At 34.2% G+C, this 21,376-nt stretch overlaps 4 protein-coding genes and 1 long non-coding RNA gene across 8 annotated transcripts; 3 read left to right on the top strand and 2 right to left on the bottom strand.

The window, feature by feature from the left end:
* Nucleotides 1-1,458: 1,458 nt before the first annotated feature.
* On the bottom strand, nt 1,459-7,065 carry si:ch211-212k18.15 (uncharacterized protein LOC563681 homolog). Its single transcript, XM_056461173.1, has 4 exons — nt 6,937-7,065; nt 4,964-5,064; nt 4,685-4,861; nt 1,459-2,235 (listed from the first exon to the last, which is right to left on the bottom strand). Exons 1-4 carry the CDS (start codon nt 7,013-7,015, stop codon nt 1,783-1,785), a joined length of 810 nt encoding a protein of 269 aa, XP_056317148.1. The 5' UTR covers nt 7,016-7,065; the 3' UTR covers nt 1,459-1,782.
* On the top strand, nt 2,169-5,842 carry LOC130231769 (uncharacterized). Its single transcript, XR_008838070.1, has 3 exons — nt 2,169-2,241; nt 4,701-4,757; nt 4,973-5,842. It is a non-coding gene; the product is annotated as an uncharacterized LOC130231769 (long non-coding RNA).
* zgc:194655 (uncharacterized protein LOC794380 homolog) lies at nt 6,551-8,337 on the top strand. Of its 2 annotated transcripts, XM_056461175.1 has the most exons (3): nt 6,551-7,695; nt 7,738-7,750; nt 7,932-8,337. In XM_056461175.1, the coding sequence occupies exons 1-3, from the start codon at nt 7,606-7,608 to the stop codon at nt 8,069-8,071; spliced, it is 243 nt and encodes an 80-aa protein (XP_056317150.1). In that variant the 5' UTR covers nt 6,551-7,605; the 3' UTR covers nt 8,072-8,337. The 2 variants fall into 2 exon arrangements, with proteins under 2 accessions (XP_056317150.1, XP_056317149.1); XM_056461174.1 differs by having other exon boundaries at nt 7,045-7,750.
* An 89-nt stretch (nt 8,338-8,426) lies between these two features.
* On the top strand, nt 8,427-14,830 carry si:ch211-212k18.13 (ubiquitin carboxyl-terminal hydrolase 47). 2 transcript variants are annotated; one of them, XM_056461167.1, is made up of 12 exons: nt 8,427-8,477; nt 8,612-8,725; nt 9,008-9,115; nt 9,227-9,345; nt 9,479-9,549; nt 9,713-9,838; nt 10,265-10,360; nt 11,827-11,955; nt 12,927-13,061; nt 13,168-13,190; nt 13,270-13,307; nt 13,382-14,830. In XM_056461167.1, exons 2-12 carry the CDS (start codon nt 8,694-8,696, stop codon nt 14,077-14,079), a joined length of 1,575 nt encoding a protein of 524 aa, XP_056317142.1. In that variant the 5' UTR covers nt 8,427-8,477; nt 8,612-8,693; the 3' UTR covers nt 14,080-14,830. The 2 variants fall into 2 exon arrangements, with proteins under 2 accessions (XP_056317142.1, XP_056317143.1); XM_056461168.1 differs by lacking the exon at nt 8,427-8,477 and having other exon boundaries at nt 8,514-8,725.
* Nucleotides 14,831-15,542: 712 nt separating this feature from the next.
* On the bottom strand, nt 15,543-21,364 carry casp23 (caspase 23, apoptosis-related cysteine peptidase). Of its 2 annotated transcripts, none has more exons than XM_056461169.1 (11): nt 21,156-21,364; nt 20,854-20,919; nt 20,663-20,733; nt 20,407-20,580; nt 20,140-20,319; nt 19,976-20,047; nt 18,254-18,427; nt 17,932-18,166; nt 17,728-17,829; nt 16,896-17,005; nt 15,543-16,176 (listed from the first exon to the last, which is right to left on the bottom strand). In XM_056461169.1, exons 1-11 carry the CDS (start codon nt 21,214-21,216, stop codon nt 16,081-16,083), a joined length of 1,341 nt encoding a protein of 446 aa, XP_056317144.1. In that variant the 5' UTR covers nt 21,217-21,364; the 3' UTR covers nt 15,543-16,080. The 2 variants fall into 2 exon arrangements, with proteins under 2 accessions (XP_056317144.1, XP_056317145.1); XM_056461170.1 differs by having other exon boundaries at nt 21,151-21,215.
* Between the last annotated feature and the right edge of the window lie 12 nt (nt 21,365-21,376).

Below are 21,376 nucleotides of genomic sequence, written 5' to 3'. Positions count from 1 at the left end.
GCACAGATTATAATGTTTTTATTTTAATTTTCATTCATTGAAATTTTGTTTTGGTACTTTAAGTCGTTTTAGCCTTCAGAGGGGTATCAGACAAGGATGCCCTATTTCACCCTATCTTTTCCTTCTGGCCACTCAGGTACTAACTTATTAAATTAAAACAAGTGCCTAGAAAGGGATTATCATTGCGGAATTAAAAATCAGCCAATTAGCAGATGATACTGATCTTTTTTTAAGAGACGCATCTTGTGTCCCCTTTGCTATTAGCACTATTGAATCTTTCTCCAAAACTTCTGGTCCTTTTTTAATTTGTCTAAATGTGAATTACTTTCAGTTAAGGAATCTAGTCTTTCTACAATTAATAATATCCCAGTTAAAGATAAAATGGTTTACTTGGGCATCTCTATTTGTAAAAATGAAAAAGTTGGATGCGCTATTAATTTTGACCCTATTATTGTAAAAAAAATGTAACTTATGGCTCCAGAGAGATTCTCCGAGGGGGAAGGTGTCTCCAGACTTTCATATGCTGCTCAATCTCTCCATTTTGACAAATCCATTTTGAATCAAACTGATAAAATGTTATTTAATTTTATTTGGAAAAATGTTATTCATTATATTAAAAAATCTGTAGTTATGAATAGCTTTGAGAATGGGGGGTCTTAATATGCTGGATTTTTGAACGTTTAATAATACTGTCAAAATTAAATGGGGCAAAAAATTGTCAAAAGCCAACCTCAATCTGGAACTTTATTCCAAGTTACATATTTTCTAAATTTGGAGGGCCTAATTTCTTATTACTCTGTAACTATAATGTTGAGAAAATACCAGCTAAATTATCTCAATTTCATAAGCAATTTCTTCTTGCCTGGTCACTATTATACAAGCACAACTTCTCTCCTCACAAATATTTTATTTAAAATAACCTAAATATTGTATACAAAAACAAATCACTTTTCTTTCAATGCTGTTTTGAAGCAAATATTACGCTTGTTGGTCAGTTATTTAACTCAAATGGCCATTTATTAAAGTATAAAGAATTTCTTAATCGATTCAATATTCCCATCCCCCCTAAAGAATTTGCTGTTGTATTTGATGCCATACCATCTGGAGTTATTGGGTTATTCCAAGGCATCCCCTATCCTACTGTGTTTCCACTTTTAGACCCTTCTACTACAATGGTAGGAAAATGTTGTTTCTCTGCAACCTCTTCAAACAAATCAATACGATCTTTATTACTGATTTGTCCTTTAGTCGCTAGAGAGGTAGTGAGGATCCTTTTAATTTGTGACGCGCTGATGGCTGAGACAGACACGCTGAGCCCAAGATGTTTTTAGCAAAACTTTATATATAGTTGAAACATGACAAAGTGTAAAGTGATGACTTTCACTTTACATTTGAGATGACTTGGACTTTAGGGGAAATTCAATATTTAAAAAAAAAACACCTTCCTGTTTTCCAGTTTAAGCTTATTTACATGCACATACACCAGCATGAGAAACAAAAGCTTTTTAGATTTTCTTTCATGGTTAATATAATTATTCCACACCATGGAGATGAATGTGACCATTGTGTAATATAAACACTGGCACATTCACTTGTATTTTCTCCTCTCAAGAAAACAAACATGAATAAAGAGTATGTTATTTTATTTCAAGACTAAGCCAGTCAAGTTATTCTTAAATGTCTTTAAAGTCTTAAATTTACCTATATAGATCCTGCAGAAACCCCGACAAATATTACACTTGTCTAAAATGCCATTTTGTTTGGTTGACTCCCTCAATATTGTTAATTTCTCTTCCAGTTTGGAATGGAAGTCTGCCGTGGCACAACTCCATCTGAGCAGAGAGTAAAATGCGTGCTCGTTTTTAAGCATGTTTTTGTGACTTTAAGGCAAACAAAGCAGAACTCTACCCTGCAGCGATTGCATATGATATTCTTACAGCCGGTTGTGTCATGCTCCACTAGATTGCCACAAGTGGGACAAGCTCGCAATGAGGGACAGCTCACATTTTGAACCGCTGGTAGTAGTATATCACGACATTTTGCCAACTTCTCTAGGTCTGGATTGGTGCAGCCAGGGTTGTCACAGCGGTCAGATCGAGGGCCTGGACCTTTCCATCCCTTCATACACTGCCAGCAGAACTGAAATGCTCTGCCCTTCTCAGCCGTGCAGATCGTGCAAATGACACAGAGGTTGGTAATGTCGGCTCTCTCAACAAATGACTGACAGCCAGGACACTGAAGGTAAACAGACAGTAATAAAGATCAATTCATGGAGTTCATTTTAGATATACAGATTGCTGACAGGACAATGTATTTTCACCATCACACTTGATAAATAAAATGAATATAATTCATAGCCATCATTTAAAGTGCATTAAATGGTTAAATATTTCTTTGTCTACCATTGACCTCCTATTATAAAAACAAGCTGTGTTGTTAAATTATTATTATTATTTTTTTGCCAAATCTCAAAACTCTCCTATGGTGTGGCTTGGGGCTAAACAATATATTGTTTCAGCATCAATATTGCAAAATAGTCACATCGCAAACTATGAGTGTTTATTAATGATTAAAAGTTGAAGGTATTTTATTGATTATTTATATAATGAAGATCATGTTATTTTACGGTTCGTTGTACTTGATTTCTGTTACACAAAGCACAGTTTATTTAACTTTTATTTTTGCTCTTTCATATTTATATATGTTTGTAACTTATTATATTTTATACAGATGCATTTAATTATCCCAGTTGATCTAAATCAATGGTCTGAAACTCAATTCCTGGAGGGCCGCAGCTCTGCATAGTTTAGCTCCAACTACTTCCAACTCACACCTGCTTAATAGACTGGTAGCCTTGAACACCTTGATTAGTTGGATCAGCTCTGGTTGGAGCAAAACTGTGCAAAGCTGCAGCCCTCCAGGAATTGAGTTTGAGACCTATGATCTAAATAAATTAAATCTTCTCAAATAAAGCTATTCATATATATATATATATATATATATATATATATATATATATATATATATATATATATATATATATATATATATTGCGGCATAACAAAATATCGCAATGTCAGATTTTTAATATCAAGCCGACTCTCTCAAACATAGTTCAATAAATTACAGATCTTAAAAATTAAAAAGAAAATCATCAATAAATATCTCAGGCAGTGATTAAGTAAATTGAAATATTTTTTTCATCCATATACAGCTCTCAGCATATATAAGTACACTGTAAAAAATGTCAGTGATTTTAACAGTAAAAGTCTGTACAATCTACAGTGAAAACCTGTTAAGTGATTAACGGCTCATTTCTGTACAAAATACGGAACTGTAACAGATGTAACCTTTGTTTTCGATAAAGTAACCAGAGTGTCTGAAATCTCACCATACACCCTCATCCACTAGTCCCTAAATTTGTCAATTAGTTTAGTCCACTAGACAGAGTGAATTACCACAAATGAGTGAATTCAGACACTGATGAACACCTGCTGTTTACAAGCACAATCACTGAAGGAAAGAACAAGAAATAAAACTACAGACACGGCCTCACACCAAACCAACTGAATTAAAACAGGATTAAACAACTGCATCAAATAACAGCATTTCCAGCTTCTCTGATTACAGTTTGATATTATTTCTGTCATATCTGCAAAGAATATTTGATAATTAACAGAGGTTTATATTTTCATTGAAAATGTTTCATTTGACCTTACCATCATGGAGATCAGAGGTTGCTTTAGTTGAGCTCTTGAACCTTTACATTTCCATCTTAATGTTTCTCTGGCTGTTGTAACTGTTTCTGGAACTCATCAGTTATAACAAAAAAGGCAACGAGAAACTGTAATGTGTATACTTAATCATTACATATTTGATAAATAGTTAATCTTATCACACTTATTATTACTTATTTTCTCTTTTGGCTTTTCATGCTATACAAATAGTGTGATTAACACAATTAATTACAGCAGCCAGAACAAAAACTAGTGTTAGAACAAATAGTTGAAGAGCCCAACTAAAACAGACTCTGTCCTCTATCATGGTGACTTCAAATGAACAACAGAAATTTCATTTAGAGCTTTTGTTCATGTGACAGAAATAAAGTCAATGGTCAGTTATAAGTGAAGCTCCTGATGTTTGTGGAGTGGTTTAATGATCTCTGCTGAGATCTTGAGAAATAAAAGTTTTATTGTGTAATTTGTTTTATTTTTATTAATTATTATTTTATTTAGAGTTTTATTTTCAGTTGATTTCATCTTTGGTTTTGGCCGTGTTTATTTCTGTTTTTCTTTCCTTCAGTGTTTCAGCTTGTTAACAGTTGTTCATCAATAATTCTCAATCCTCCTTTAATTAGGCACTTAATTATCTCATACCTTCATCACCTTCATACATTGAGCTTAAACTTAAATGTTAATTACCACATTAATTAACAACATGTACTAACAAATAATTAAGGTTGCTGTTATTTACACATGAACTCATGTTACTCATGTTGTAGTTAAAGTAAATTCATGAAACGCGCGCGCCTTAATTTATCCTTAATTCATAATAATGTTTAGTTTACACGTTAATACATCATTATTCATGTATTGTTATTGTAAAGTCTTACGAAAAAACAATTTAATGATTATTTATCAGCTTTCTATATGCATCTGCTTTATAATTTATGCCAGTAACTCACAGTTTTGTGTTCACAGTACTCAGCTGCAGCCAAGACAGCCATGGTCTCTTCAAAATGGCTCTGCTCCTCTTGTGTGAGTAAAGCCAGCCTCCGCACCTCCACATAGGGCCATTCGGCATTGCACTTCTGTCTGGCGTTTTCACCAATAAGTGCAGGGCATGTGAACTTGTACTGACCCTGTGAATATGACAATTAATCTTACACGGAGAGCACTGAATCTCTGTGTACTTTGAGTATATGGCTTTGTTCGAAAGTAATGTTGATTGAGAAATGTGTTACCTGATCTAGTAGACTGCGACACCATCCTGTCAGGGATTCTGGGGTGACGGCATGACCACAGGACATCTCGGCTCGAAGGATCGCCGGGTCATCATCCAAGGCTGAAAGCACATAATTTAACTGGTCAGTAAACAGAAATTAAACATTACCAAGGAACTTACTAATTAATTTATGAATGCTTGAATTAATTAAAGTCTTGGTCCTCTTTGTGCGAGACAGACGATAGCTAGTAATCATCTGTCTCAGCATTTTGTCTTTCTTTTTTCTTGTTGTTACAGTTTATGGTATCTGTCCACATGAACAAATACTATAGTATTGTATAGAAAATACTGTATTGTTTTTGAGCCATTTGTGGTAATAATTTCATAAATCTGTTGTGGTAATACTATAGTTGCTATGGTAATACAATAGTAAAGTAGCTGTATGGTATGGTAATATATAATAATATAAACAAATTACCCAATACTGTATAAAGTATAATACTGTACAAAGTGCTGAGTTGGACCCCCTTTTGCTTTCAAAGATTTTGCTCCATATTGACATGATAGCATCACACAGTTGCTGCAGATTTGTCGGCTGCACAACCATGATACGAATCTCCCTTTCCACCACATCCCAAAGGTGCTCTATTGGATTAATATCTGGTGACTGTGGAGGCCATTTGAGTACAGTGAACTCATTGTCATGTTCAAGAAACCAGTCTGAGATGATTTGGGCTTAATGACATGGCACGTTATTCTTCTGGAAGTAGCCATCAAAAGATGGGGATACTGTGGTCATAAAGGGATGGACATGGTCAACAACAATACTTAGGTAGTCTGTGGCATTAACACAATGCTCAATCGATACTAATGGGCCCAAAGTGTGCCAAGAAAATAACCCCCACACCATTACCATCACCATAACCCCCACACCACCACTACTATCCGAATGTCGCAGCAGAAATCGAGACCCATCAGACCGGCAACGTTTTTCCAATCTTCTATTGTCCAATTTTGGTGAGCCTGTGCGAATTGTAGTCATTTTCCTGTTTCCTCAGTTTCCTGTTCTTAGCTGACAGATGTTCAAAGATGCTCTTCTGCATACCTCGGTTGTGACGAGTAGTTATTTGAGTTCCTGTTGCCTTTCTATCAGCTGTAACCAGTCTGGCCATTCTCCTCTGACCTCTGGAATCAACAAGGCGTTTGCACCCCCAGAACTGCCGCTCACTGGATATTTTCTCTTTTTCGGACCATTTTCTGTAAACCCTAGAGATGGTTGTGCGTGATAATCCCAGTAGATCTGCAGTTTCTGAAATACTCAGATCAGCCCGTCTAACACCAACAACCATGACACCATCATCTTGACCATGTCTACAAACCTAAATGCATTGAGTTGCTGCCATGTGAATGGCTGACAAGAAATTTGCGTTAATTAGGTGTACCTAATAAAGTGGCCGGTGAGTGTAAATAACAGGTTTAAAATGTATTTGTGTGTTATTATTACATAAAACCACACTTTTTATTTTACTTTGTAAATATTTGAAGTTTCAACTTCAGCAAGTGTCAGACAAGCATAGTCTGAGCCATATATGCCAGTTCAAGTAGGAATTAATATAAAATTTCACAGATCACTGCTCAAATTTGGTTAACAGGTCATAATATATGAATTATAAGTACTGAACAGTATACAGTTAATGTGCAATAAAATCCCCTAAAATATAAAATATTGCAAAATTTAACATTATTTTTCACACCATTTCACTCGCGCTCAAACACAACCAAATGGATTTAGCATAAATATTTCAAGGAACAATTTACTTTTACCTTTAGCGTCAACAATAATTTTACAGCCTACACCTACACGCAAAAAAAATAAAGCTGATTGCAAACTGCTTGTCAGTAGCCTACGACTTTGCATTTCACATGAATAGTATCTAAAGAAAAAAATAAGCAATTGTTTTAATACTTATCAATATCAGCAGTCGCCCATACTTATTTCATCCTTGCGCGTTACAAACTTCAGAGTCGTGTCGTTGGGATCGTAGCGCTTTTCTTCCTGCTGTTCCGTCATTGTTGATCTCTTTTGCAGCTCAAGTCGATTTAGAAACGAAACCCACAAGTTGATGGTGTTTTGTTCAGGATTTACAGCAGGTCACATGATTTCTCAAATGAAGAGATGAGATATGCTATCATCGCGGAAACTTTTGTTATCCACCACTCAGAGTAATAACAAGAGTCAATGTATATTTTAATAGTTTCTGCAGTGTTTTGGGGACAATTTAATATTGGATTTAGGGATTTCTGCAGGGAAGTAAATTCAATAAAACCAATAGACTATAGCCTACAGTTCCCTATAACCATGAATGCTTTACAGATATCGTTTTAGTCATCACGGTCACGCCTTGTCTGTTTCTAAAAGTTGAAACTGTTTATTACATTAATTCACAATTATTTTATTCGAAAAAACACGCAATTATAAATAACATCACAAAAATAAAAGCTGAATCTGTTGTGTGTCCATGGGTTGTTATGATAAATACCAGCACATATAACCATAAATATTAATAAAGAGGTGGCACGCATAAAAACAGAAAGCGAAACGTGCACACTTCATACACGTCTCTCCGTCTTTCTGTAGTTGTTTACACTTGTTCTCCTAAAATGGGAAAGATTTACCAGGTCATGGTGGTTGGAATAAAGGGGGAGAAAAAAACAATTGATGTAGCCAGCTCAGAGGAAGACTTCAATAAAACGACTATTTTGGAATTAAAAAAGAAAGTTGCTGAAAAGTTACCCGGACAAGCAGGTAAGATAAATACTAATATTAAACTACAAAATATTATATTAGTTTTTTTTTTTTTACAAATATTATTTTAATATATTTAATATAATTGTGCATGTTGAAAAATCAGACATCAATTTAGCTTTTTCTTTTGCAAGTTTATAGCTGTATTCTCACATGTATCTTACCATATCTAACGCTATAGGAGATGATCCATCGTCCATGAGGCTCCTGTACACAGATAAACAACTGGAGGACAATGATACGTTTTTAGACCACCAAATCAAGGACCGCTCCACTCTCTTCATGGTCTTGCGTCTTCCCGGAGGTTCCCAAACCCGCTAAGAGGATCATTTCCTGAGACTCACCTCACTCCACTCAACTTCTATTTGTGCCAAATACATGCTGTACACTATTATTACATGGTCTGAGTTGTGTAATGTCACTGTCAGAAAACTCAGTGAAACTTGAAATATAAAAATTGAGAAATGTAGCAACTACTATGACAAATGCATATAAACTGAATAAAATGTGAATACAAATGATTAATAATTTTCTCAGAAAGTATATTCGTTGTTTGACTTGTTGAATTAAAAATATATTATATTTTCCTTGTTTCCTTGTTGACTTTTAATAACACAATCGAAAGTAAAACTAAAGTGACCAAACTGGAACTGTTCGTTTTGTTGATGTCAGATATTGTGTGCACACTCTGAATCTACATCATGTTCTAGAAGAAAAAAAAACGGAGGTAAATATAGATAGATTAGTCGTCGCCTTTAGTTTAATAGTCAAGAGATTTTCAGATTTCTTGTCGATATAGCCTGATTATTCGATGTTGTCTTATTAAACTAAATTGATTTCAGCACATTTTGTTCTTCACAGAAAGCGTTTAAACTAGACCTCCCATAATAGCCTAGCAGACAAGCGTTTCGATATAAAGCGTCCTAAAATACCCGTATTCAGCATGAAGACCCCTGAAAAGCCTTCAAATGACAGGTAGGTTTGGCTTTGTAAAACATCGTTATATTCATAATCTAAATATTAAAACGACTTAGTCTAAAGATCACTATTTTACGCTGATTACATAAATGAAGCCGAAGGTTGCAGCCAAAGAATCTCGTTTAAACAGACTAAATGAAAACGGCACTTTTGGTATGCTTGTTTGTGAAATATTTATAACATAATATACAATATTTTGAGGTTCCTTTTCCTTGAGGTTTAATTGAGAACACTAAAAATATAAATGGATATTAACTTTTTATTCCACGTTGCCTTCAGGAATGCTGTCCCGTATTATGGTCTTACAAATCAAGGTGCCACCTGCTATTTAAATGCAGTACTGCAATGTCTATTCATGACTGAAGAATTCAGAGAGGAAGTTCTGAGGTAAATTAAAATTAATAATAAGAATGAATAATTAAAGTTTTTTTTTCTACTTACTACTTTATTGTGATGTTTTTCTGCATTACCTTTTCGTATTTACTGAACAATTTACAGTTATGAAGACCTTGGTGGTAAGGAAAATATATTGGTAGAACTTAAGAGGCTCTTCAGAAAGCTGTCTGAAAAAGTAGCCACAACTGAAGGAATAACCAGGAGTCTTGGCATAAGAAATGGTCAGTTTATTTAATTTACAACAAAAAAGTTTTAACAGCAGGTTAAATGTTAATGAGTAGAACAACTATTATTTCCACAAAATTTAACGTTTACAAACATTAATGTAATTTACATATTTTTTTAATCTTCAAGCGTTTGAGCAGCAGGACGCAGTGGAGTATTATAGAAAGATTTTAAAAGCAATTCAGCCACTTGCTTCTAAGGTACATGATGTCACATATCAACTTTAGTTTTATCTCTGTCAGTTTGAGTGACAAATTTATGGACAGCCTTATCATTACTGACTGTTTACAAAGATACAAAAAGATCAAGAAAAAGCCAAAAAAATAACTCAAACATTGAAACAACACACTGCATCTGTTCCAGGTCTTTGAAGGGAAGATGAGCAACGTGACAAAATGTGGCAAATGTGGCAAAGAACTGCCAGAAATCAACACCTTTATCTCAATACTGTTGTCCATCAATGTTGAGGATGACAAGGTGTATGATGTGGTAGGAAGGCTAAACACATCAAATCCATTAAACATAAACCTTTCTGTTAAGTCCCATGTTGGATCTGGTTGTTTTAAAGAGCCAAACATTTGACGTGAGAGAAAAGCTCAATTAGCCAGACCCTTCTGCCTGTCGTTTTGGATCATGAGCTCAGTTAACTACCATGCACACACTCTTCACCACTGACTTACGTTTATATTGACTTTAGTTGCTTTAAATATCCTTTGTTAAGTATGTCTTTTGATATTCAATAATTTCTCTTTACAATTTACTTGGTCTGCATTGTCTCTTATATGTTACAATTTTGAGCCAGTTGTAACACCATAATATTACATAAAGTCATTGTAATTCAAGTTTTTTAGTTTTTGGAAACTGGGCATTGCTTAAACTAGCTTCCCCCCTAAGACTGTTTTTCTGACCCTACAGGAAACAGGCCTAAAGGCCTTCGAAGAACATTCAACACTTGAAGAAGATGACTGGGTGTACTGTGATAAATGTGATTGCAAAACAAAAACTGAAACGGTGAGTGATTTAAGGGTGCCATAGCATGCATTGATTTACTATGTTAAAATGCAATGCTTGATATGACACAATGCATAACTCTTCATTTGTAATCAGCAGTCATGTGTCCTCATTACAACGATATGCGGCAATATACAATATACATGTTAAACTAACAAACGTTAAACTAACAAGTTATACACTACCTGACAAAAATCTTGTCGCCTATCCAAGTTTTAGGAACAACAAATAATAACTTGACTTATAGTTGATCATTTGGTATCAGAAGTGGCTTATATAAAAAGGCTAGAACTCTAGAAGAAATTAAATATTATTGTGCCTTGATTTTTATTTATTTAATTAGGACAGTAAGGTCTGACTTTGCTTAGTCTTGTCACTTAACAGAAATAATGTACAGTATAGAATATAAAGTCATGGTGCAGTGGAAAAAGAGTTAATATTGTGTATGACTCCCATGAGCTTGGAGGACTGCATCCATACATCTCTGCAATGACTCAAATAACTTACTGGACTTGCAGGACTCTCAGAGTTCATCAAGATTCTTTGGATTCATCTTTAATGCTTACTCCTCCATCTTACCCCAGACATGCTCAATAATGTTCATGTCTGGTGACTGGGCTGGCCAATCCTGGAGCACCTTGATCTTCTTTGCTTTCAGGAACTTTGATGTGGAGGCTGAAGTATGCACTATCCTGCTGAAGAATTTGCCCTCTCCTGTTGTTTGTAATGTAATGGGCAGCACAAATGTCTTGATACCTCAGGCTGTTGATGTTGCCATCCACTCTCCAGATCTCTCGCACAGCCACATACTGAATGGAACCCCAAACCATGATTTTTCCTTCACCAAACTTGACTGATTTCTATGAGAATCTTGGATCCATGCAGTTTTTGTGATGATTGGAATGCGGTTCAACATAAGATTCACCTGAAAAATCTACTTTCTGCCACTTTTCCAAATGATCAACTAGAAGTCAAGTTATTATTTGTTGCTCTGACAACTGGGATCAACAACAAGACTTTTTTCAGGTAGTGAACAGGGGGTTCTGCCGCTTTGAGGGGTGCTGAATAGATTTTGAATCCGTTTTTCCTGAACGTTCCTGAGTCCCACATACATTAGTACAATGCAAGTTTAGATAAAATTATATAAGGGAACAAATATCCTTGTTTTAATCTCCCTAAGATCAGGTGTGGATCATCAGTGTCTGTATTTTATTTGAATTTTAAACTACACTAAATTTAAACTTAACACGAAACTTTTCCATTTACATGAAAGTGAGGACACAATGGTGTTTGAGGCTCATGTTATGTCAATTCCATGCACTGAACTTTTATTAATCAACTATATTCAGACTTTCATTCTATGGCACCTTTAAAATGCAATACTCATCACCCGCATTATTAAATGTAGGAATTTTTGGGTTTGTAATATGTGCTTAACATATATTGTAATTGTGCTACTTTTGCAGTGGAGTAAAATAGATGAATATCCTAATGTTGTCACTCTGCATCTGAAGAGGTTTGACTTTGATTACATGCAGATGAGGTACGAGAAGAACGAATGTCTTCTTGATGTGCCTCTGACTCTACCCAAGAAGGTTTCATGAATAAACCATCATACCACAGACACAAGTTTTTAAATCAATATACAACCTCTAGTCAGAAATAGTTGGGACAGTATGAAAAACTCAAATAAAAAGGGAGAAGTGATTTCTAAATTTACTTTGACTTGTAATTCATTGCAGACAATATAACAAATATTAATTAATGTGTTCCTCGGGATTATTATTGTTTTTTTAATTTTAATTTTGGTTCTTGCAACACATTTAAAAAAAAAAAAATTTGGAACAGTAACAGGAGTTGCCAATCCTTTTCACAACACTTAAAAGATGTAAAGACACCAAGTGATGAAATTTTTCTGGAGAAACAGTCTGGATGATCCTTTTCTTCTTTGGTCCAGAGCAAACAGCGTCCATTTCTCCCTAAAAAATGTCCGAAATACTGATTCATCAGGCCACAGTACATGTTTCCACTGTGTTATGGGCCATCCCAGATGTCTCTGAGCCCAGAGAAGTCGATGGTGAGATTCCTCTAGATTCCTTGAATCTTTTAATTATGCTATGCACTGTTGAAGGTGAAACATCCAAATGTCTTCTTCCTATCTTTCTTTGAGGAACATTGTTTTTAGACATTTCAATTATTTTCTCACATATTTGTTGGCAAACTAGCGATCCTTGGCCCATCTTTGCTCCTAAAGGACTAGACCTTTCTTGAATGCGGCTTTTGTACCATTATTTAACCAATTTACCTGATTACTAGCCTTAAATTGCTTTTGTCCCAACTTTTTTGAAATGTGTTGCAAGTATCAAAAAATTTAAATACATTAAAAAAAAACTACAAAAATCTTGAGGAACACGTTAAATAATGTTTGTTGTATTGTCTGCAATGAAATACAAGTTAAAGTAAATTTAGAAATCACTACTTTCTTTTTTCATTTGCGTTTTTCATAGTGTCCCAACTTTTTCTGATTTGGGGTTGTATAAAACATAAAGCTGATTTTTCTCTGCAGCATAATAGGCCTACATATGATCTTTATGCCGTTATCAACCATAAGGGCAGATACAGTGGTGGACACTACGAAGCAATCATCAAATCTTATGAAAATGGAGTATGGTACTGTTTTGATGACAGCTGTGTAACTGAGGTATATTAGTTTGTTTGATCACCATTATAGCATTAAAATAAATTTGACTCCTTTTCCTTTGATTTGACATTTTTATCTTTTAATAAATCATGTCAATATTTTACAGACTTCAGAATCACCCCTGAAAAAGTGAGTAAAATGTGAAGTAAAATAAAAGTAATATTGAAGGTATTTAGCATTAAATACGTTTTTTTTTTGTCTTTGACAGCTCAAGCCTACCCTACATGCTGATGTACAGAAAAAGGGGTATGATTTTAACAGGTTGCTTTATGTCAAAGTCACAGTCACTACATCTTAAAAATATTTGTTTTCTTCTACAGTTTTCAGTCCAGCCAGTATTTCTCATCCACTGAGGATCCTTCTGACTGGGCCTTCCAGATCTGGGAAGAGTACAGTAGGCAACATCATCCTTGGCGGAGATTACTTTCCATGTAGAAGTGGATCAGAAACTGTGACTAAAGAGTGCATGGTAAAGACAGTAGAAAAGGTCACTGTGGTGGACATCCCAAATCTCTTTTGCCTCAATAAATTGAGTTGGACTGAGGAAATAGAGAAGTGTGTTAAGTTATCCGACCATGGTCCCAATGTGATCCTTTGGGTAACACAAATATCTGAATTCACTGAACTACAGCAAGGTCTGTTTCACTCCTTCATAAATCGACTAGATTCAGGAGCCAGAAATCACATGATGATCGTCTTCACCAATGGAAGAGAGCTTACAAAACTTGGCCAGAACATTGGTGAATTTATTTTAAAACATAGTAAGCTTCATAAAGTGGTCCATCGGTGTCAGGACAGGTACCATGTCATTGATATCAATGATGGTCACAATTACACCTCAGAACTGCTTGAAAAACTCAGTGAAATGATGCCACTAGAAGAAGCTACTGCATTATTAAGGATAAGTAAAATGTTAAAAACACAAGAACGCTGTTTTACAAAAAAAGGGAACAAAAGACTCAGGTCTGACAGCCAAAATGACAAAAATGGGAAAAAAAAAAAATCACACAAAAAGTAATGAGAAAAAAATGAAAACTGCTTGATTGTGGTAAATCATTGAATGTTTTGTTCTGTCTAGTCTTTTTGGATTTTGTGTATTGGTAAAGGATTAAAATGGGATGTTGTCTGTATATTCAATGTGTTTTTCTCTTATATTCAAGATTGGTAAAATCAAAAATAAATTAAAAATGTGTATATCATAACTCATCAAAAAGCATGTGCAAAAATTAAGCTGCAACAAATGGAGCTAAATTGAATGATTTATCAACATTTATTTCACTTTGGATAACAGCACCTACTAAATGAATGAATTTGCAATAAATGTATATTATACTCAGTGGTGGAAAGAGTACTGAAAAATCATACTCAAGTATGGGACAGACGAGTCTTCGCTGAGGCCAGCTTCCAGCCTCCGCCGCTGAGACTGCAGCTCTGCACAAGACGTTTGGCCAGCGGAGAAATTAAAATGGTCGTGCCCAACTGAGTCTGGTTTCTCTCAAGGTTTTTTTTCTTCACTTTCACCAATTAGTGAAGTTTTTTTTCCTTCCGCTGTCGTCACTGGGTTCGGGATCTGTAGAGCTGCGCATCGATGGATTTGCTCTTCAGTGTTTGAACGCTCAGTAGTTATTTTTAAACCACACTGAACTGAGCTAAACTGAACTGAACTTAAACTCTGAAAACTAAACTACACTGTTCCACTTTACTATGAAGCTGCTTTGACACAATCTACATTGTAAAAGCGCTATACAAATAAAGGTGTTGTAAAGGTAGACATTTCACTGTCTAGAAGTCTTTTTTAAAACTTTGCCATGCCCTGACATTTGTTTTTCTAATTCATATCATCATGTCTAAATAATATGAAACAACAATCAGGAAAATCTATTAATTAATCCTACATCGTATACATCCAATGTAGCTCAAATTTAGACCATCCACTACTAGATGTGTGTTTTGGAAGTCCGTTTCCATGAGTAAAATAAAATCACGCCTTAAAAAGTCAAAATTCAGAATTACTAAATCAAAATGATGACTTACTGAATCCAAATTACGAGACAGAAAATAGAAAATACTTATTTTTAAACAAAATTCTGTATTAACTTATTTTTTTTTTACTCTAAATGATGTTTCATATTACATTATTTTATTATAGGAATTTTTACTTTAATTTTCAGTTAATGATTCAATGTCAAAGATTCAATGTTTCTTAAGATTTGGCATTTTTAAAGAATTAAAGTGACATGCTTGTTTTTGCTGTTGTGACATGTTATTGTTTTGTCACAACTTATTGACGTAACATTTTCATTTCAACATTTTAGGACATAATTTTGACCTAGTAAGTCATAATTTTAACTTTTTATGTCGTAATTTTTATTTAGTCATAATTTTGACATTTTAAAGTAATAATTTCTAGGTTTAATGCATGCTTTCTAATTCCTGGCCGAAACTGCCACAAAGACTATAAGATCATAAAACCATCAAATGTCCAATGAGTTGAGAAAGCTTTATTTCAGATGCATATGGAGGCTTATTTGAGAAATATTTGTTAATTTTTACTTAGATGTTCCATATATTAAATATAAAAACCTCATTCCATCTGTTAAAAAAAACAGATAAAACAGAAAACACTGCAGGTCTATTTCAGGGCTTAGTTTTGGTTTCTGTTTTGTAGTTCAGGAAATCCAGTTACAATAAATGACACAAGCAGTTACAAGAAATGCAATCCACATTGGCAGACCTAGCAAACAAACAAGTCAACATACAGTATCTCATGCTAACTTGTGATGTAAACATTTTTGTATATATTTATAGGCAATTCAAAATATACAATCTAATAATAAAACAATAAACATCTGTAAAGAATAAAATAGTGTTAAACACAGAGTTTTCAAATGCAGTGGCTTGATTGATAAACATACAAATGCATTAAATGTCAATAATTCAGAGTAAAAAAAGAAAAGAGAAGAATTGAATATATGGATATGCATACAGGAAAGCAGATAGATATTGCACTTGCTATGTTTTACAATCCAGGAAAGAGGTAGAATTTTTTACATAATGTTGTTCTTTCTTTGCATGGCATTTGCTCATCATGTGTCTCCCTAAACTTCATAATAACCTGTTTAAAAAAATGTAAATAAAGGTTAGAACAAAATTAACCAATCATAATAACCTAAAATGTTCAATTAATGAACTAAATGTTTAACTAATTCCAGACCTATTTGTGTTGATTATTTTTATTATTACTGATAAGTAGGCCCACATGGAATCTGCGTGTGCAGAATTCTGCAGATTTCCCACAGAATTCTGCAGATTTTGAGCCCATCATTAATTCTGTTGATTTATTTGAGTAAATGTGTGTAAATCTATATTTATTCAGTTTGTTTATTAATTACAGTAAAATTATTGACTATTATGAAAATGTTCATCTGATTTATGTACAATGCAGTTTGTAAAGTAATATTTTCTGTCTTTTAGTAGATATATTATATGAGAGACTTGCTTTGTTTACCAAATAAAGTGAATCTAATTGGATTTGCATTTTAAACATTAAATAAAAGGCAAAAAGATACTATTTTATATTTCACATATTAAAATTTTAGTTATGATACTGCCAAAATAATTCCGCAGAAATCGGCAGATTTTTAGCTAAATTCTCTGCAGAAATAGCAAAAAACGTCCGCAGATTCCATCTGGCCCCAGCAATAAGTTCAAAAACATTTCAAATATTTTATTCAACAAATAAATAACATCCATTCAAAACTAAATCAGACACTGCATATTGATCTCTGTCTTGCTAAACAATACATATTAAAAACAAATTAAATGTGACTTTACCTTTCTGAAAAGCTCCTCAATATCATCCTCATGGGCATGCTGATTAAATATTTCAACAAGGTCTTGGATGAAATGTGAGCCTTTTTCTTTGTTTCTGTAGGACACAGTATCTGTGCAACGAATGCAAATCATGACATGAATTTTAACACTTTTAAATAAATATCAACCAGGAGTCAGCATTAATGTATGCATGTGAATGTATGTGTATCATCAGTGGTGTAGTCCTTGCTATACGCACGTATATTCAGTATGCCTACTTTTTTCCATGAGCTGTTTGGGTATTACGACTTCTGAGGATCATACTCTCGGTATACTCACTTGTTTTGGTGATTAGACTTCCCTAATTTTTGTACATTGAGTATTTGGGTTTTTCGAAGATCACAACAAATCAGCTGAATGTCTGAATGTCTTGCTGAAACGTTCAAGTAAAACTGTAAAATAGCATGGGCGTTGCTTTAGCCCTCCTATTTTCCATTCAGCCCCCCTAACACTTTTGCGATTACCTGTACACTACTAAATGACCGCCTCAGTCCCCAGGTATAAAAGTCCCCTTCAAATTTGATATAAAAACGGCAGCAGAATCCCGCTCCTGAACTTGTTTTTTAGTTAGTCAGCAACCACAGCTGTGCAGTGGGTGGGTGTGTATATATATATATATATATATATATATATATATATATATATATATATATCAAATGAATCAAAGATACATAGACTTTCGTCGTTTCTTTGTCTACTTTTAAAATTTGGATTGGGTGGATAATAGTACACCACCTATTTTTTTAGGACTACACCACTGCTGTATCATGTAGTGTTTGAAAATATTATTTACCTGGAGTAGAAGATCTAAAGCAACAGAAATCTTTTTCTTTATGCTCTCTTCTTGTGCCACGTATTGGCACACTATCTGGAACATCCAGGTTGCCAGGATTACCTGTAAAAGCATTTGGCAAAGCATATTGTCTTTGGAAGATTTGAACAAATTTGATATGTTTATATTCTTAATACAACTTTTTTGTATGTTTTTTTGACTTACCACCCCTACATGACTGGATGAGGATGATTTTTGGCTTGTCCCGTAATCCAGCACAGTTTGGTGTGTTCAAGAATTTAAATATTTCATCTGTTGGAAAAACGTCATCTTGAGAAGAAGAATCAAAAGTCCCACAGATTCCACTTTCATCTCCATGGGACATTAATACCACAAAGCAGCTGTCCGAATCAGCGTGTTCCTTTCGCTGGGAAAAGTCTCGCATGGCAGTAGACATACCCTGAGCATCAGAACATCAACATACATCATATTTTAAAAGAAAGGCAAAACAAATGTGAATATTTTGCATAAATAAATGTGTATGCACCTGTGCAGAGAGGTCTCTGAGTGTCACCACAGAGTATCCCAAACCTTTAAGCAGCCTCTCCATACTCAGCTCATCCTTGTCTGCCCCAGTCCTGACATTGTCTTTAAAATCTACATTGTTTATGAGCAGCGCCAAACGCTTTCTCTGAGGTGATTTGTCCTTCACAGGGTAAATCTGGACAGAGAGGAGGAAAAATTGACTAACATTTTAATCAGCATGTAAAAAATAAATAAAAATATGGCACACCTTACAATAATGGTCCATTTGTTGATAGTAGGATGTTCCAAAGCGATTATTAGCATATGTGCTCAGTATATATTAATACAACCCTCACAAATCTACCTTTTAAATTTATATTTTTAATACGAAGCTATACAATTTTATATTTGTGCATATACATTAGATTAGTCAGCAGTGGTGTAAAGTGACAAATTACAAATACTCCACTGTAATTGAGTAGTTTTTCTCAGGAATTGTAATTTACTAAGTAGTCTTATAAATGTGTACTTTTACTTTCCCTTAAGTACATTTTTGTGTAGTATCGGTACTTTTACTCTACTACTTTCCTTTAACCTGCAGTCACTACTTTATTTTTATTGTCTATGGAGATTAGAAAAATCAGTCCTGTGATTCCTGTCCAATCAAATCACACATAGAAAGTAAATTGCATCATAATGAACTACCTCAAGACATGGGCGATTTATAATTGCAGCAAAAAAAGTTTGGAACCATTAAAAGTGTCCAAGAAGATGTCCAAAATCTTCAATCAAAAGATTGTTTAGATGCATGTCACTGATGACAGCTGTACTGATGTACTATATAATGACCGAAATGGCTTTAAACACCCAGCACACAAGACGTCACTATGACTGATGTTGTTCCACAACGTCGTGGGGACATAGCATTTTGTTTGGAAATGAAAATGGGGTTGATGTCAATGTCAAACCTAAAAATCAACCAAATATCAACCTCTAATGATGTCACAGCTTGACGTTGTGTGGACAATACCACTATGACGTCTATCAGATGTTGGATTTTGATTGCCATTCCTGACGAATAAATGTCAGTGTTTGACATCAATATGACGCTGGTTTAAGATGTTGGTTCAACGTTGGATTTTCCTACACAACCTAAAATCGACCAAATATAAACATCATTTGACGTTGTTATTGGACATTAAACTACATGCAAATGCCTCAGCTTTTTATAGCATAATATTCACTACTCACTATTCTTGAGTACTTTTAAAAGGGTTACCTTTTACTCATACTTTGAGTAATATTTACATTTTTTTCAGTACTCTGTCCACTACTGTTAGTCAGTACTGAGGCAAAATCTGGAGCTTATCTAACAAAATAACTTACGATAACGGTCCAGAAACTAGTACACCTAAATTTATATCTTACAGAAAAATATTGAAAACAAATTATAAAAAGAGGAAAAATCAAGAGAAGCAAAAAAAATACATTTTCAAAAACATTTTGTAGGTTGTAATTTACTTTTGCAATATTTCGCTTGAGTTTAATTGTATTATCTTTCAATTTCTAAATATTTCTAAATGTGGTGTACTCAAATATGTTGAGCACTATATATATAATGTAATTGGTAATGTTTTTATTTGTTACAATTTTAGCATTTAGTAATATACATTTTTCTGATTTTATATTATAGGCTGCTAGCCTATTCCAGCTGTCATGATATAAAGCATACAGTATAACTTACACATTTCCCCTCTTTCATAAGTTTTTCCTCTTTGAACTCGGGTGTGCATGGCTTCAGTGGATCTGGCTCTGTCTGTTCAGATGCAAAAACAATCCTAGTATGTTGTCAGATAAAGTATACTTTAAGTCACCTAACTAATTCATTCAAATTAAAATCTTATTTACCACTCTCTGTCCACAGGCAGAATTGCCACAATATTCAGCATTATTTGTCGCTCCTTCCCATTCTCTCCGGCATTTCCAGCAGAAGTAGTAGGTCTGTCTCATGTTGGCAGTACAGATAGTGCACTTTACACACAGGTTATTTCGATTTCGTCTTTCCACATGAGACTGACATCCAGGACACTGAAACAAGGACAAACATATGCATTTAGACTATTGTGTAGAAGGCGACATACATGCACAATCAATCAGATTAAATCAAAATCTTACAGATTTAAAATCAAACAGCCTTCTAGCAACAATCGCAGCAAGGTTTTCCTCTAAGAATTCCCGCTGTTTATCAGACAGTGGTATCAACTGACAGATCTCCTGGTAGGACAGCTTTGTACCGCAGGTTTTCCCTTGATCCACAATAAAATGTGGGCAGGAAAATTCTGTCTCTTTCTTAAAAAGACAAGAGGTAGTTGAACATTACATGGTAGCACAGGTATAAATTTCAATGAAATGCAGTTTATTTGGGACCAACCTGTTTCAGGTAACATTTGAACCAAGCAACAACATAGTCTACTGGCATTCGATGACCACAGGTTAATTCAACTGTTATAAACAAAAAAAAAAACATTTAAAATCTTGATGGAATACATACATAAACAGATATCACACTTGTCAAATATAATTCTTTTTGTCAGAAATATGAGGTATAGCTGCTCAACTTACCAAAGTCCACTAATTCATTTGATAGTTGTACTTCAGAATTTGAATCTCTCATATATCTATGGATACCTAGATGTCAAAAGCAATCACTGTTTTAAGTAAATGTATTTATTTATTTATTTATTTATTTTACTTATTGTCAAAAAACTTCCTCTTAAAAGTGTTAGTTTCACTTTTGGTTTTGCTGTTGTCATTTTTACTGTATTTAATACATCACATATTTTTTTATCATTATGCATTACAGTCTGTTAAAAGTCTAAAATGATAAGAAGAAAAACAATAGTAAGAGCAAAATGTCACATTACTAAGGTTTTGAACGACGGCGTCTACTTCCAAATCTTCATCCCAGTGCACCTCTTCCGTCATTTTTTCGTTTAAATTTTAATAAAAAGTGTGTAACGTTATATGCTATATCTTTTCCTCAAAATCTATACTAAAGCGCTAAAAGACGATTCTCCTCTTATATCCCTGTCGTCGTCCTCAGTCAAACATAGGTTAAAATAATATCAGTAGGTTGATTGTGCAG

The sequence above is a fragment of the Danio aesculapii genome, chromosome 7 (genome assembly GCF_903798145.1).
Source record: "Danio aesculapii chromosome 7, fDanAes4.1, whole genome shotgun sequence".
Taxonomy (NCBI): domain Eukaryota; kingdom Metazoa; phylum Chordata; class Actinopteri; order Cypriniformes; family Danionidae; genus Danio; species Danio aesculapii.
The sequence above is the reverse complement of the archived record's forward strand: the minus strand, read 5'-3'. Positions and strand labels throughout refer to the sequence as shown.